This window comes from Trachemys scripta, chromosome 7 (assembly GCF_013100865.1).
Source record: "Trachemys scripta elegans isolate TJP31775 chromosome 7, CAS_Tse_1.0, whole genome shotgun sequence".
NCBI lineage: Eukaryota > Metazoa > Chordata > Testudines > Emydidae > Trachemys > Trachemys scripta.
This window is the reverse complement of record NC_048304.1, coordinates 32,565,854-32,581,531: the sequence shown is the minus strand read 5'-3', so window position 1 is coordinate 32,581,531 and position 15,678 is coordinate 32,565,854. Positions and strand designations below refer to the sequence as shown.

At 54.3% G+C, this 15,678-nt stretch overlaps 1 protein-coding gene across 1 annotated transcript in view; it reads left to right on the top strand.

The window, feature by feature from the left end:
- Positions 1-15,678, top strand: part of NRXN2 (neurexin 2) — a gene marked incomplete in the record, with an annotated part of 299,307 nt that overhangs the window by 150,139 nt on the left and 133,490 nt on the right. Inside the window, 6 exon segments of the mRNA XM_034774999.1 lie at positions 2,993-3,376; positions 4,648-4,851; positions 8,442-8,468; positions 13,870-13,989; positions 14,454-14,838; positions 15,272-15,462. Of these exon segments, the coding sequence (XP_034630890.1) occupies positions 2,993-3,376; positions 4,648-4,851; positions 8,442-8,468; positions 13,870-13,989; positions 14,454-14,838; positions 15,272-15,462 (1,311 nt within the window).

The following is a 15,678-nucleotide window of genomic DNA, read 5'->3' as shown; positions in this document are numbered from 1 at the left end:
AACTGAGCCAAATAAGCCGGGCATTAAGTTTTTCCATCAAAGATAGTGAGTGGGTATCATGGATCCACAGGTCTGGTGTTCTGAACAGCTCTGGAACTGTCCCTGGTAGGGACCCTTCAGTGTGCCAGACTCCCCTGTAGGGTCTCACTTTTTTACCAGGGTAAACCACTTGGCTTCACTGCTTCCTTCGACCAAATCTCAGAGCCTTCACCACCCCTGCTTTATGCCGTGAGCTCCCTTCAGTGAGTCCACCTGAGTTGGACACCTCAGAGATACTTGTACACCCAAAGGGAGCAATGCACTCACACCTTCAGCATCTGCAGTGACTCTTAGCCAGCATTATTACACAGCATAGAAAGTCCTTGGTTAGCATAGAGAAAAGAAAGTTACAGCGTGCTCCATTTGGGTTAGCCCAGGGCCCCATCAAGTGGTGTGTCCCGTCCCCCCCTTGGCTCCCACTCTATCCCCCTTTGTCAAAGTTCCTGAGCCAGTCCCACCTGCCTCCTCTTCAGTCCGTTGTTGGCCAATTGGTCAAATGCATCTGGCTTCTTGCAGAGAGTTGGACCATCCATGGTTGTTAGTTGGTAGGTAGCAAATGTCCTGGGGTTGGCTTTGCTGTTGTCTTCATGGACTCTCTAATGACATGGGCCTCAAACTCAAGACAGCTAGACATCAGCCACATCTGTGTGGCAGCCTGCCTGAGAGTAAACAGCCCTTTTTTACCCCTAGGTGACAATGCAGCCTATAGGGGAAACTGAGGCACGCACAGTATTCATACAAAATATTTACAGAACATTCCCATTTCATCACTGTGGGGTTTTGCATTATTGAGCTGAGATAATCCAATCTCTTCTCTCTGATTCTCTGGGGGTTACAAACAAGGTCGAAAACCCTTGTAAATGTCTGGTCTTACCCAAGTCTTCTGACTGGCCCAGTTCCACATCCAGGCCTCTGATTTCCACTGTGGCCCATGCCCTTTTGATTTCCTTCTCAAGGTGATTTCTCAGCTCCCTAAGTCCTTGCTGCAGCTCATTCTGTTAGCAAATTCCAAGTTGGCTAAAGCTTCCCCGGCCTCACCTTTCTGGTCTGTGGCAGTCAAGTTGCTGGTCACCTCATTAATCCATCTGACCATTGCAGTCTGGGAGTGTTGCAGCTGGGCTTCCCAGTCTGGCTCAGCGCTTTGTAACTGTTGCCTCAACAAAGATTTCCTTTTTGCCTACAAGTCGTCTTCCAGCCCTTTCTGGGAAACCTCCAGATGCTGCTTTAATTCTTTTTGTGATGCCTCCAGTACTTGTTTTAGATCTTGTTTTAAATCCTTTTGGCCACCTTAGAATTCTGTGAGCACCTCCATCATTTGTTCCATCTTGGTTCAAAAGAAAGACCAGCTCACATTTTCTCTTCTTGGAAACTGGATCCTGCTCCTGATACCAGTGTTACCCCTTTTTGACCTGAGAAATTAACTAAAAATTCAGTACACACCTAGTTGTTCCAGTTAGTAGGAGAAATTGGTGGTGGAGTCAAGTATCTATGATGCAATCCTGTTTATTTGCAAGGAATGTACAAAGTCCTGTTTCTCTGAGAAGAGCAGGAATCCAACAACAGGAGACAGTTTCTTTGCTCGCAGCTCCAAGCCCCTTTCTAGCCAGCACTTGGCACAAAAAGTCTTGGCTTCTTCTCAGGTCCCATTTGCAGTGCTTGCTGCCTTCTCTCCACTCCTCTGCTTTTTCTGCCTCCACACACACACCTCCACAAAGCAACAGCCAGTGAAACCCCTCCACCCACGTGTGCTTTGCATTTGTCTTTGTTTTGGGCAGTGACTCTGCCTGTATTTGGGATGGAGACCACTCATTTCAGCTGCTTGTTCCTAAGGGTAGGTCTACACTATCCGGTAGTTCGGCGGCAAGCAAATTGAACTTCTGGGTTCGACTTATCACGTCTTGTCTGGATGAGATAAGTCGAACCCGGAAGTGCTCGCCGTCGACTGCGGTACTCCAGCTCGGCGAGAGGAGTACCGTGAAGTCGACGGGGGAGCCTGCCTGCCGCATCTGGACCGAGGTAAGTTCGAACTAAGGTACTTCGAACTTCAGCTACGTTATTCACGTAGCTGAAGTTGTGTACCTTAGTTCGAATTGGGGGGTTAGTGTAGACCAGGCCTTAGAGTTTAAAGCCAGAAGAGACCATTAGAACAATCAGTCTGACCTCTTGATAGCTGCGGCTATTAAATTCCACTCAAATTACCCCTCTGTTGAGCCAAGTGACTTCAGTTAAACCAAAACATTTCAGTCCTCAGGATACTAATCTGTTGTGAGCCTCAGAAGAGAACAGGAGAGACTGAGAGGACACCAATGCCTGAAGTCCCAGCAGTGGCAGGAAATTGACTAGATGAGAAGCTCAGGTGATCCCAGTAGGTGACCCATGATCCATGCTATAGAGGAGGGTGAACCCCCCCCAAAGTTCCTGCATATCTGACCTCGGGGAAGTTCCTTTCTGACCCCGCATCTGGTGAGCATGTCAGCAAGACCCACGAGCCAGGCAACTAAAACAGAGGATTGTCTGCACCACCTGATAGCACTGGCCCTCCCCAGGCGACTGTCTCCACCTCTGGCTGATGCTTCAGAGAAAGGTGAAAAAAAAGCCACACATTACAAGGTATCAGGGAGAAAAAAAACTTTCTTGACCCTTTCAGGCAGCCAGCTGAAACATGAGATTAGGTGCTAGTCATTCTCATAGTACATACATAAGATACATAATCCCTAATGCCTGCTGCCATAAAGGAGCTTAATGGCTTCTTACAACTACCTTAAATGAAGGGCAACAACTACACCCAACCCAGAACAACCAGGTTTAACCTGACCCCTGTTAGTATTGTGTGCATGTGTGTGGGGATCTCTCTGTGCGCACCACCTTCCCCTCCCTCCTGGGCCTTGCTGGTGTGGTGCCTGCTACCCCTGCAGCCCAGTAATGGCCTGTGGTGCCCGGCTCCCCACCACAGGCTCCATCTCAGTGAATAGCCGCAGCATACCATTCCTGGCCAGTGGCGAGAGTGAGATCCTGGACCTGGACAGTGAGATGTACCTGGGGGGCCTTCCCGAGAATCGGCTGGACTTGATCCTACCCCCTGAGGTGTGGACTGCCTTCCTCAACTACGGCTACGTGGGCTGCGTGCGGGACCTGTTCATCGACGGCAAGAGCCGGGACGTGCGGCGCCTGGCCGAGGTGCAAAGCGTGCCCGGCGTCTCCAGCTTCTGCTCCCGGGAGACCCTCAAGCAGTGCAGCAGTGCACCCTGCCGCAATGGGGGGGTCTGCCGTGAGGGCTGGAACCGCTTCGTCTGTGACTGCCTTGGCACTGGCTACCTGGGCAGAGTGTGCGAGAGAGGTGAGGGGGTCATGGGGGCACTGGGTACCTGGGCACAGTGTGGGAGAGGTGAGGGGGCTATGGGGATACCGGGTATCTGGCCAGGGCATGGGAATGGTGAGGAGGCTATGGGGGCACTGGGTACCAGGGCAGGGTGTGGGAGAGGTTAGAGGGACATGGGGGGCACTGGGTACCTGGTCAGGGTGTGGGAGAGGTGAGGGGGCATGGAAGTGGTGAGGAAGGAATCCAGGAGGCTACCTTCCCCAACTGCAGGTGGGATTTCTGTGTTAGGGTCAGTCATGAGAAACGTGCCACTGCCTGGTTGCCTCTTAGTGAGACAGATGGGCCCTGGCATCAGGACAGAGTTGGTGAAAAGCTGATTCCTCAGCTCACTGGCAGCTCTGAAAAATCAGGGAAAGAAGTGAATTTGGGTCAAAGGGAATTGGAACTTTCCTGAAATTTTCAACCAATCTAAAAGTCGACAATAAGTCTGTCTGGGGTGAACGCAATGGGCTGGTTGGGGACATCTTTAAAGGGCTGGACTCCTAAAACGGCTGAAGGAGGAGTATGAGGGGTGCCTCCAGTATAACTTTTAGCCCCATGGTCAGCGCACTCACCTGGGATGAGAGAGCCCTGGGTTCCAGTCCCTGCTCCAACAAATGCACAATTTATACAAAGTGGCCCAGCTCCAACAGGCCAGACGGAGAGAGACCCACCCCAGAATAGCCTGTAGCTAGGTATTGGGGCACTCACCTGGAGTGGGAAGACCTACGGTTAGGTCGCTGCTCCAGAGGGGGTTCTCCCCGAGGTGAGTGCTCTAACCACTGGGCTAAAAGTCATCCCCTCTGCCTCCAGCTGCAGTTTTGTGAATGGTACCAAAGTCCCACTATGAGCCCAGCCCCTACATTTGTTTTCTCTGAAACTATTCAGTGAAATTTGCAAAGAGTTTGGGGTTGACCGAAGCTGCGTTTTGGGATTAATAAACTATTTGCCCAAAAACCTTTGCCCAGCTCTAAGCAGGACTCCTGGGTTCCATGCCTAGCTGTGGGAGAGGAGTGATGTTTAGTGGTTAGAGCAGGGAGGCTGGGAGTCAGGACTCCTGGGTTCTGCGTGGGGGACTGGAGGAGGCTGGGATTGGGAGGAGGGGCTCTCTGGGTATTGTGGTGTAAGGCAGAACCTAACACATGTTCTCTCTCTCTCTCCCCCCCATTTCTGTTCTTTTTTTTACCATCTCTCTCCTACCCCCATTGCCCCATCTCAACCCCCATTCCCTGTGCACCCCCACCCCTCAGAGGCCACAGTGCTGAGTTATGATGGCAGCATGTACATGAAGATCATGCTGCCGGGGGTGATGCACACGGAGGCCGAGGATGTGTCCCTGCGGTTCATGTCCCAGCGTGCCTATGGCTTCATGCTGGCCACCACCTCCAAGGAGTCAGCCGACACCCTGCGCCTCGAGCTTGACGGCGGGCAGATGAAGCTTACCGTCAACCTAGGTAACAGCCCCACCACCTGGGGATACCCCAGTGCTGAGGGGGCTAACCAGCTCCCTGGGGGTCACCCCATCCCTCTTGGCAGCCGGTTCCAGATGTCCCCTGGGAAGAGGTGACCCTAGGGTGCACCTTTGCTGAGGGGTCAGCCCCTGCTTTGGAGCCCTCCTGCGCCCATCTGGTCTTTAGAAAGACACCCCCTTTTCCAGGGGGATTCACCTTCGCACCCAGTTTGGTCTTGTTGGTGCCAGAGGGCGGCTCCCTGTCCAACATGGGACCCGCTTTCTCCACTGTGCCTGGCCAATGGGGCGAGAGGGGCCCTTCAACTCACTGGCACCCTATTGGCTGGCAGGAGTTGGTGGGCCTGAGGGGGAAGAGCTCCCCATCTTTCTAAAGGCCTGGCAGGGTTTGGAGTGATTTCTAGCTCGCTGTTTTTAACCCTTCATCGGCGCAGACTCTGCCAGCCCAGCAAGCAGCAGCCGGGACCAAACCCCGCAACCCTTACCCACTCTCTCATCCCCCCAATTCCCCCAAACTCTGCCCATCCAGAACCCCCCAAATCTCACTACATCCCTAGCCTCCCAAACCTCTGCAGACCCACAGACCCCCATCCTATCTCCACAACCCCCCAAATCACATCCCCACATCCTCAGACCCCCACCCTTATCTCCATAACCCCCAAGCCCCACCCCCAAACCTCTGCAGACCCACAGACCCGCACCCCATCTCCACAACTCCCCAAACCCATCCCCAGACCCCCAAAACGCTGCTGACCCCCAGACCCCCGCCCCATCTCCACAACCCTCTTACTCCACCCCAAAATCCTGAAGTTCCACAGCCCCCGCAACCAAACCCACAGCTCTCCCACATCCCACCCACCTCAGCGCAACTCCCTGTGGATACATTGCACTCCCAAACCTCACACCTCCTTCCCCTTGCCACACCTACCCTCATCTTCCCATCCCCCATGAGATTACCTCCCTTTCCCCCATGGGATTACCCTCTTTCCCTCCCTCCTTCATCCCTCTTCCCCCATGGAGTTACTTCCTTCCACTCATTTCCCACCCCCATAGGCTCCCCCGTTGGCTCTTTGGTCCCGTGCCTGTTTGCGCCCCACTGTTCTGTTGCGGTTGACAACGTGCGTCAGACCCAGCCGTGTAGCCTGTGGGAATGGGGCCCCCTTTCCTTTCTCCCCAGGGAACCCAGCACCTCCTGTCCACCGCAGAGATCAGGGAATGGCAAGAGCTCCCCGCAACCTTCTAGGTAACGGAGGGCAGATCTGGGGTGGCACACTGTACCCCACCACTCCTTTAACCTCTCCTCATCTGGCTATCTTGGGTTGTGGGGCACCTCTATAGTGGGACACTGATGCCCTCCATATGGACCCAAGGGATGCCCCTGTGCTGTACAGCACCCCCAGCTTCATATAATGCCTCTCCCCCAGATTTGTGGGCATTGTCGGCACCCCAGAATCTGTATATAACCCCCCCCATCCATGGGGTCATGATTGACAGAATCTCTGCCCCCCCCCCACCACATCACCTATTCATGAGGTGCAATCAACACGCTAGAATCTCCATGATCCTCCCCATGACCCTTTAATTTGTTCCCCCAGTTCCAGAGGAGCTGTGAAATAGGGTCTCCCAGATAATGTGGAGGATGCCATAATGTGCCTGCGACCATAAGGAACAGTGTCCTGGGGGCCAGAGTGGGGGACTGGAGAACCCCAGAAAGGGGGGTAAGAGCCCACCCTGAGCTGCATTTGCTAAGTAACCCCCCAAATTCCAGCCACCCTCTATAGACCCCCCAGCACCCTCATTCCCTCCAGCACCCCGTATTCTTCAGTGCTGCCCCCCCCCCACAGAATGCATTGGTGCTGGATCTAATGTTCCCTGATCTCTGCACGGTTCCAGGGCTGCCCAAGGAAGATGGAAGTGGTAGCAAGGGGGGGCAACCCAAGCTTGGCCCCCTAATCCATGCTGGGTGCAGGGGGACCCTGGTTGGGGGAGTGAAGGGGAGAGGAGGTGCCCCTCATACATCTGAGCATGAGGCTGCTCACCAGGGGTTAAACCCCCCCTTGTTTTCATCTTCCTTGTGGCACTGTTTGGGGTGCCAGGGTGGGGGAGGAAGAAGGGGGGGGTCCATCCTCCACATTGCCCGCTGCACGGCTGGTGTTTGCAAGGTGGCCATTTGTCAGAGGGGTGGGGATTATCCCAACAAAGTTGGGGGAGGAGAATGAGCCCCATGAACTGGGGGAAGTTGACTGCGAACCCTGTTAAAGGTTATAAACCTTTCCTCTCCCCCAAAAAAGAGAAACCTCAGCCTAGACCATGCCTGTCACAGATCTGGCCAATCCACTTTCTAAACTGCTTCCAAGTTAATCCACTTTCTAAAGTGGTTCTGGGCTAATCCACTTTCCAAACCAATTCCTCCTAAACTGGTTTAAACATGTCAGCCCAGTCCTTGTAGATGGCATTCAGACTGAGCTGAGGAATTGGGTCCCAGCCCAGGTCCTGCTGGCTCAGATTCCCAAGCGTAGCTGGCCCAACATCCTACCTTGAGGTGGGACTGTAAAGCTGCGTCCAAAACCAGTTTGACAAACCCAGTTAGAAACCCAGTAAACCGGGACCTTTCTGTGACCCTGTTTTTGGTCAGCTTTCTCATCCCATTCCTCATTGCCTCCCCAACAGTGCCAATCTGCTTCCTAAACCGGTTTAGGCCAGTTTCCTTTATAAACCAGCTCAGGCCAATTCCCTTCAACAAACTAATTCAGGCCTACAATCCCTTCAAGTGAGGACACAGTTATACCAGGATAAAGGTGCCACATGGGGAAATTTCCCAGCATAGCTACCGCGGAATGGTTATTAATTGTTAATTATTAACTCCCAGTATGGACACTCTGTTCTGGAATGAAAGTGATTTTATTCTGGGATAATTACTCCGCTTGCCAAGCTCTGCCGGGGAATTTCCCCATGCGGAAAAAAATCTCTCATCAGAAAAGCTTATTCCCTGCCCCTACAGGAATAGCTATGCACTTTTATATTGGTACAACCATGTCCACATTAGGCAGCACTGTTCCGCTTTAGACTGGGGAAGCTAAAGCAAGACAACTTGTGTGTGTAGCCAAGGCTGGAGATTGGCAGCGCTTTAGGAGCAGGGAGTTGCTTTTTGTTTGGTGTCTGTCCAGCACCTGGCACAATGGAGCCCTGCTGCATCATTAGAACGACTGTTTATGACTTGAATTGCAGAAGTGCCTGTGAGCCCCCATCTTGGTTGCACCAGGTGCTGTACAGACACAGTCCAGTTATCATACGCAACAAGAAATGATGCAGCCCCACTGCTGTCCAGGAAGGTAGTTTGGGGCTGTAGGTGGGATACTTTTAAGGGACCAGTTCCTACCAAATTTGGGGTCCCCTTCCTCAGTGTGAGAGGTTTCCGTTCCCCTGGGCTCCAAATGGCCACCTTGACCCGCGTCTGTCCCCGGATGGTGGGCTGTGAATTGGATGGTTGTTTGCAGAAGTAACTTTGAAGGATGTAAAACTGTTGCGTTCTCTTCTCTCTCCCCCTACCCCCCATCACCCTGGCCCCCGTCTCAGACTGTGTCAGGATAGGCTGTAACCCCAGTAAGTCACTTCTTTACCTTCGGGGTTTTTATTTCATGTTCTCTCTCTCCTGCTCGTTAAATGAACCGGGTGAATTTTGGGGGTCAATCCTAATGGAAAGGTGACAGGTGCTGTATGACTGTAGCTGATTTGCTATGACGCTGCACAGAAGAGGTGGAGGGGCTGGGAATCCTGGGTTCTATTCCTGGCTCTGGAAGGGCAATGGTGTCTAGCAGTTAGCGTGTGTGGGCTGGGAGGTTTTTAACTCTGCGAAGGGAGCGCGTATAGGGGTTAGTGCAGAAGGGCTGAGTGAGAACTCCTGAGTTCTATCCTGGCTCAGGGAGAGAAGTGAGGGCTGGTGGTTAGAGCAGCAGACTGGGAGTCAGGGATCCTAGGTTCTATCCCCAGTGCTGCCCATTTTAGGGTGTCACCTTAAAATGAGTCACTTCACTGCTCCTTGCCTCAGTTTCCCCTTGCCTCAGACTAACTGCACCTGCCCTGTATGTGCATGTCCGAGCTTTATACCCCTACTGCATGTTTGATGCTTACAGAGCCTCATATAGGGTGAGAGGGTTGGCTAGAAATTGCCCTGCACCCCATCCCCACCTGGACCTGAAACACCCCAAGAAGACAGGACCTGCTATTTCCCCCCTACCCCATGCCTTGGCCCCTCAGGCACTGTTGACACACTACCCTCCTCCCTGCAGCCTGTTTGCACCACTGCTCCTGCAGGCTGGATTCAGAAACACACTATGGGGTGTCATAAGCCCTCCTACTGCAAGCAACTGATGGGGAGTCTCTAGTTCATGGTTCTCGCCCTGTCCAGCATGGAGCTGCTCAGCAAATCTGGGGTAGGGGAAAATTAAACACACACACCTGTGTCCCCACAGGCGAGTGGCAAAGCCCTGGTGGTAAGTGACTGGCACCTTGCTTTGGGATGATAGGTGCAGGGCACCACAGCACCTTGGTCCTTTCTGTGCCCACAACACACACCACATGCACAAGCCTCACATGGTTACATAGACTCACCCAGCCACACCACAGTCTGCCCCAGACACACACAATCAGCTACACACACAAAAACAAACTTTCACACTTATCACACATAAACAAAGAGTTTCACACAACCACAATTGCACCAAACCACCACACCCCCATGCAGCAGGTCTCATTCACTCACGTAGATGGTAATGCACACATACTGAGGAGAGTAGGTCTTACTCCTTCCAGCAGGGGGCAGCATGCATGCACACATACACACACACCCAGCAGGGGGACACTGATATGCACACTGGCCATGGAACAGATCCAAATGCATGTTTGCATGCCAGTTGGGGGAACATTGTACCACACAAAGACTGTTGGGGTAGGCACCGATTACACATACATGTGTGCCAGCTAGGGTCTGTGTCACACCATTACATACATGCATGTGCTGGTCAGAGGGGCACACCATTACATGTGTGCCAGCTGTGGTGCGTTTCACACCATTACATGAATGTTCCATCCAGGGGAGTACACCATTACATATACATGTGCATTGACTGAGGGGCACACAGTTACACGCATGTGTGCGCTGGCTGGGAGGCACATAGTTACACCCGTGTGTATGCACTGGCTGGGGGGGCACAGTTACACACATGTGTGCACTGGCTGGGAGGCACACAGTTACAGGTGTGTATGCACTGGCTGGGAGGCATATGGTTACACACATGTATGCGCTGGTTGGGGGCACACGGTTACACGTGTATGCGCTGGTTGGGGCACACAGTTACATGCACTGGCTGGAGGACACACAGTTACATGTGTGAGTGTGCTGGCTGGGGGCCACGGTTACACGGGTGAGTGCGCTGGCTGGGGGGCAGCCATGGTTACACTCACGTGTGCTCAGGGCTGCACTCGTGCCAGCAGTGACATGCAGCCCCCAAGTGTGATGCATCTCCCGACAGCGAGGAGCTCCACCCCTTGGACTCAGGTGCGTAGATGGGCCAATGGCATTTCATTGGCTAGAAAGGGGTGGGGCCCCATGGTGGGGATAAGGCCCAGCTCTTGTGCATGTGGGTTCCTAATGTGTTGGGAAGAGAACACCTAATCACAACTCACCCTTGTGCCAGGCAGGTGAAGAATTTACTATCAACTCATGGAAGGGGAAGCTGAGACATAAGGAGGGGAAGTGACCAGTCCCCAAGATCACAGAGACAGCTGGGGAGAGAACCCAGGAGTCCAGGCTCCCAGTCCCAACACAGATTGCCATGTCTCCCATATAGTCCTTGATCTAAATTGCTGAGTTGCTTCCCCACCCCCACCCTGCCAGGTCTCGGAAATCCAGCCAGGATTCACTCTGACAAAGAGTCCCAGGTGTTTGGTGGGTGGGTTCCAGCTCCAAATGAGCCCTAGAATTGGGAGGAGAGCCAGGGGTGGGGGGGACGATGGAGGTCCCTACACCATGGGGCAGAGACTTAGTGCAGAGAGATGTGTGGGTGAAGGGAATATGCATGGGTGAGGGTTGGGAGTAGGGATGATGATATGTGGAAAGGTGGGGAATGAGGTGGGATGGCTCTGGAAATGGGGTGGGGGACACAGAGGTGAGGATTGCAATATGTAGAAAGGGGCTAGGGATTGGAGGGGTAGTGATTAGGGGTGGGGTGAAGGAGTGTATTTCTCACTGCCTCTTCAACCTCCATCCCTAGATGTGAGGGGATCCCCATCCCCAGGTGCGTTGCGGCCCCCAGGGCAGGGAAGGAAAGGTCTCAGGGGTGGGGAAATACAATTGGGCCTCCCTCCCCCAACTCAGGTGAGGAGGGGGCTCTTTTGCTTTGGGAACCTGTGGGAGGTCAGAATCCCTTGAACAGCCCCTCCCAGAGTCCCTTAATCCAACCAGCAAAAGGATGCCTCCATTGCTGGACGAGGAGCTGCAGAGTCTGGGTTCCCCCCCCCAGGTGGTAGAACTCACCTAAGCAAGCCTGATTTACCTGGCCTAATGGAACTTAGGGCAGCGTCAGCCTGCTAACGCAATAGCTGATGCACTGTGCCCAGCACCTGGGGAGTGTGTGGAGAAGAATATTTCCCATTGTCATCCACCTGCCTCCTCAAAAATGAATAATCTAGGCCCAACCACACTTCAGAGTATAAACAATAACAGACTAGCCATACTCGCTGTAAACCTGGGCTGATTAGCCTCCATGCAATGAACGTAGGTCCATCTGCAATACAAATACATAATAATTAGCCCATCTCCCTACCCAGCTGGGTATCAGGTATCAACCCCTGTGCAATTAATAACATGCAAAATAATAATTAATGAACCACTTCCTTAGAGAACTTGGATTGTTAAACCATTCAATTAATATAGGTCCTACTCCAATACAGATAGCTGCGGATAATTTAGTCCCTCCTCTCCCTATGGATCAAGAGTGGTTAGAGTCCCTGCAATTAATAACATAGGCCGGGGTTGCATGACTGGTAGCCATGATGGGGCTGTATCCAGCCCACCACCCAGGAGACTGCTCCCTGGCCCCTGCTGGAGGAAGGAAAATGTGTCCCTGGGCAGGGGCACAAGCTCATCTGCCTTCCCACAGATTGTGGAGCTGAGCAATGGCGGGCAGGCGTGTGTGAGGTGACATCATACAGCGCAGGGCTGTCGCTGCAGGACTCACTGCTCTGGCGCATGTTCTCACAGCAGCAGGGACCACTTCTTCCTAGACCACACCAGCCAGCCAGAGGAGCTGGTGGGGCCTCTGCTATCTTAAGTTGCCCATCCCTGCATTAGGCCCAAAGTAGAAATACCATAATTAATTAGCCCCTCCCCTATGCACCTGGGGATTATTAGCCCCCATGCAATTAATAATATGCAAAATACTAATGAATCATTCTCCCAGAGACTTGGGGTTGTTGGTGCCTTGCAATTAATGTTGGTCCTACTGCAATACAAATAATTAGCCCTTTCCTTCCCCGTATACCTGGGATCGACACCCAATGCAACTAATATGCCAATTGATTAATTATCCACTACCACATGCAATTATTATGAATACTAATTTAGGTCCTTCCTATATAGCTGTGTTTATTAGCCCCCATACAATTAATAATAATGAACCATTCCCTCACAGACCTGGGATGGTTAGAAAGCATGCAAATAATGTAGGCCCTACTACAATACAAATGCGTCCCTCCTGTCACCACATCCACCTGGGTATATTAGATACCCATGCAGTCATTAATAGGCATGGTGATAACTATTAAATAGCCAGATCCTCCCATGCAGTGACCTGGCATTAACCCTTCCATGCAATGAATTAGTTGCCTAATGGTAATGATTCATTAGCCACTTACGGGCTCTCAGCCCTGCCTCCACCCTGGTCTAAGCACACCTGGATGGGGAGGGGGTGATTCAGGATGGGGGTCGCTTAGCAGCTGGCTGTTTATTGGGTCACCCCTACCAGCTAGCGGTGACTGAGAAGATGAGGTGCTAATGGGGGGAGGAATAGTGGGTTAGGATTGGCCATGGATATTACTTTTTTCCTAACCTGTGGTTTACGGGGTCACCAGTTCCCCATTTCTGACCTGGGAGGTTTCCTTGGAGATGCAGGGATGGATTTCAAGATGATCTGTCATTTCACTTGTTCTCTTGCTGATTCGCTTGCTCACCAGCAGGTGGTGATACACACACACATTCTCCAGTAGCAAGCCTCATTGTTAGTCTTTGGTCCCTGTGTGTGAGAGACAAAGAGACTAGCAAGGTTGAGAGCTGAATAGAGCAGTGTAGGTGTGCTCTGGACTGTGTGTGCAATTGCACCTAGCAGTAGAGTGCAGTGGGGTGTAGGTGTGCTCAGGGCTGTGCATGCAGTTGGAAGCTGTAAGGTTTGGGCCTGAATTTCCTGGGGAGCTATTTTTTCCCAGCCCTGAGCCAGAGTTTCCCCTGAGCAGCTGTCACAACCTCTCCAGGGTACTGGCACCATCCCAGTGTAGCAACTGCAGAACAGGAGTGCAGTGCGGTCAGGACTTGGGAGGAATGGAAGGAGTGATGAACTACCCCATCCCTCACCCATCCCCCTGTGCACTCTTTGCCCTCAGGGAGTGTATGGGCTCTAGGAGGGTGGGGTGTATATTGGGGGCCTGTATAATCCCGGCCTGTTGCTAGCTGGGGCAGTCTGGCGGGGTGTGTGTGTGTGTGTCTGCGTGGGTTCAGTGTGTATCTAGGAGGGAGTGGGGAGGGGGAGATACTACCTAAGTTGCTATGGGATGGGGGGGAGTTGGGGGGGGGGTGTTGCCAGCTTGGTGAGTATTGGGGGTTGTGTGTGTTCAGGATGTATCCAGACAGGCAGGGGAGGGGCTGGCACCTGGGGGCTGTCTAGGCCTTGTGCCCATTCCCCCGACCCCATTGGAGCACTAACCCCCTGTGCTGCCCCCCTCCCCAATTCAGGTAAAGGCCCCGAGACCCTCTTCGCTGGCCACAAACTCAACGACAATGAGTGGCACACAGTGCGGGTTGTGCGGCGCGGGAAGAGCCTGCAGCTCTCGGTGGATAACGTCACAGTGGAAGGTACGTGAGGACCGCAGACTGGGATAGCAGGGGGCTGAGGGATACTGGCAAGGCTGGGGTGGGGGGAGCCCAGGGCTGGGATAGCAGAGGGCTGAGGGGCACTGGCAGGGCTGGGGTGGGGGGAGCCCAGGGCTGGGATAGCAGAGGGATGAGGGGCACTGGCAGGGCTGGGGGGGGAGCCGGGGGCTGAGGGGCACTGGCAGGGCTGTGGTGGGGGGAGCCTAGGGCTGGGATAGCAGGGGGCTGAGGGGCAGTGGCAGGGCTGGGTCGCAGGGAGCCCAGGGCTGGGATAGCAGGGGCTGAGGGGCACTGGCAGGGCTGGGGTGGGGGGAGCCCAGGGCTGGGATATCAGGGGGCTGCCAGCTGGGATGGAGGGTCACCGGCTGGGGTGAGGGCACAGGTCTGGAGTCTGCCCCCGTCCCACCCTGGTGTGTAACAGTGCCCTGCCCCCCTCCCGCTCCAAGCAGGGCAGATGGCCGGCGCGCACACCCGCCTGGAGTTCCACAACATCGAGACCGGCATCATGACGGAGCGCCGCTTCATCTCCGTGGTGCCCTCCAACTTCATCGGGCACCTGAGCAGCCTGGTGTTCAATGGGCTGCCCTACATGGACCTGTGCAAGAATGGCGACATCAGCTACTGCGAGCTCAATGCCCGCTTCGGCCTGCGCAGCATCATTGCCGACCCCGTCACCTTCAAGAGCCGCGCCAGCTATCTGGCGCTGGCCACGCTGCAGGCCTATGCCTCCATGCACCTCTTCTTCCAGTTCAAAACCACCGCCACCGACGGCCTCATCCTCTTCAACAGCGGCAATGGCAACGACTTCATCGTGGTGGAGCTGGTCAAGGGGTGAGACGCAGCCCCTGCCCCCTACCTCCCCACCCCAGTGGGCAATGGGCCTGCCCCGGCCTGGGCTCCTCGCCCTGCCTGCTAGGCAATGGGCCCTGCCCCAGGGAGCAGGCCTAGTGCCCAACCTCTGATCCACGTGCTATGCCCTCTGGGCCTGCTGCATCCTCAGGCACAATGCTCCTCTGCCCTGCCCACTAGGGTCTTCTTTCCACCCCACTGCCCTGCCTCCTGCCTCGCTCACTGCCCCTCACAGGGAGCCCTGCCCTCACTGACCCCAGCTCTGCCTCAAGTGCTGCCCACAGGGCGCTGGGCCTCATGCAGGGGCCTAGGTCTCCTGCCCATTGTCCTGCCCTCTGGGCACACGCTCCTCCCGCTGCTCTGCCAACCAGCCCATCTGCCCACCCCCTCACGCTCCACTGCCCCCTCCACACAGGTACATCCACTATGTCTTCGACCTGGGCAACGGGCCATCGCTGATGAAGGGGAACTCGGACAAGCCGGTTAATGACAATCAGTGGCACAATGTAATCGTGTCGCGTGACACCAGTAACGTCCACACGCTCAAGATCGACTCCCGCACTGTCACCCAGCACTCCAACGGTGCCCGCAACCTGGACCTCAAGGGTGAGCCACGCCAGCCAGTGCTGGGCCATGAGGGCACTGGGGGCACACTCCCCTCACAGACACTGCTGGCCCCAGCATGGAGCTAAGAGGGGCTGCACTGCAGGGGGTCGGTATGGGGAGCTGTGCTACAGGGTGCAGGGGGTCAGTATGGGGGGCTGGGCTGCAGGTACAGGGGGGTCGGAATGAAGGGCTGTGCTGCGAGGGGTCGGTATGGGG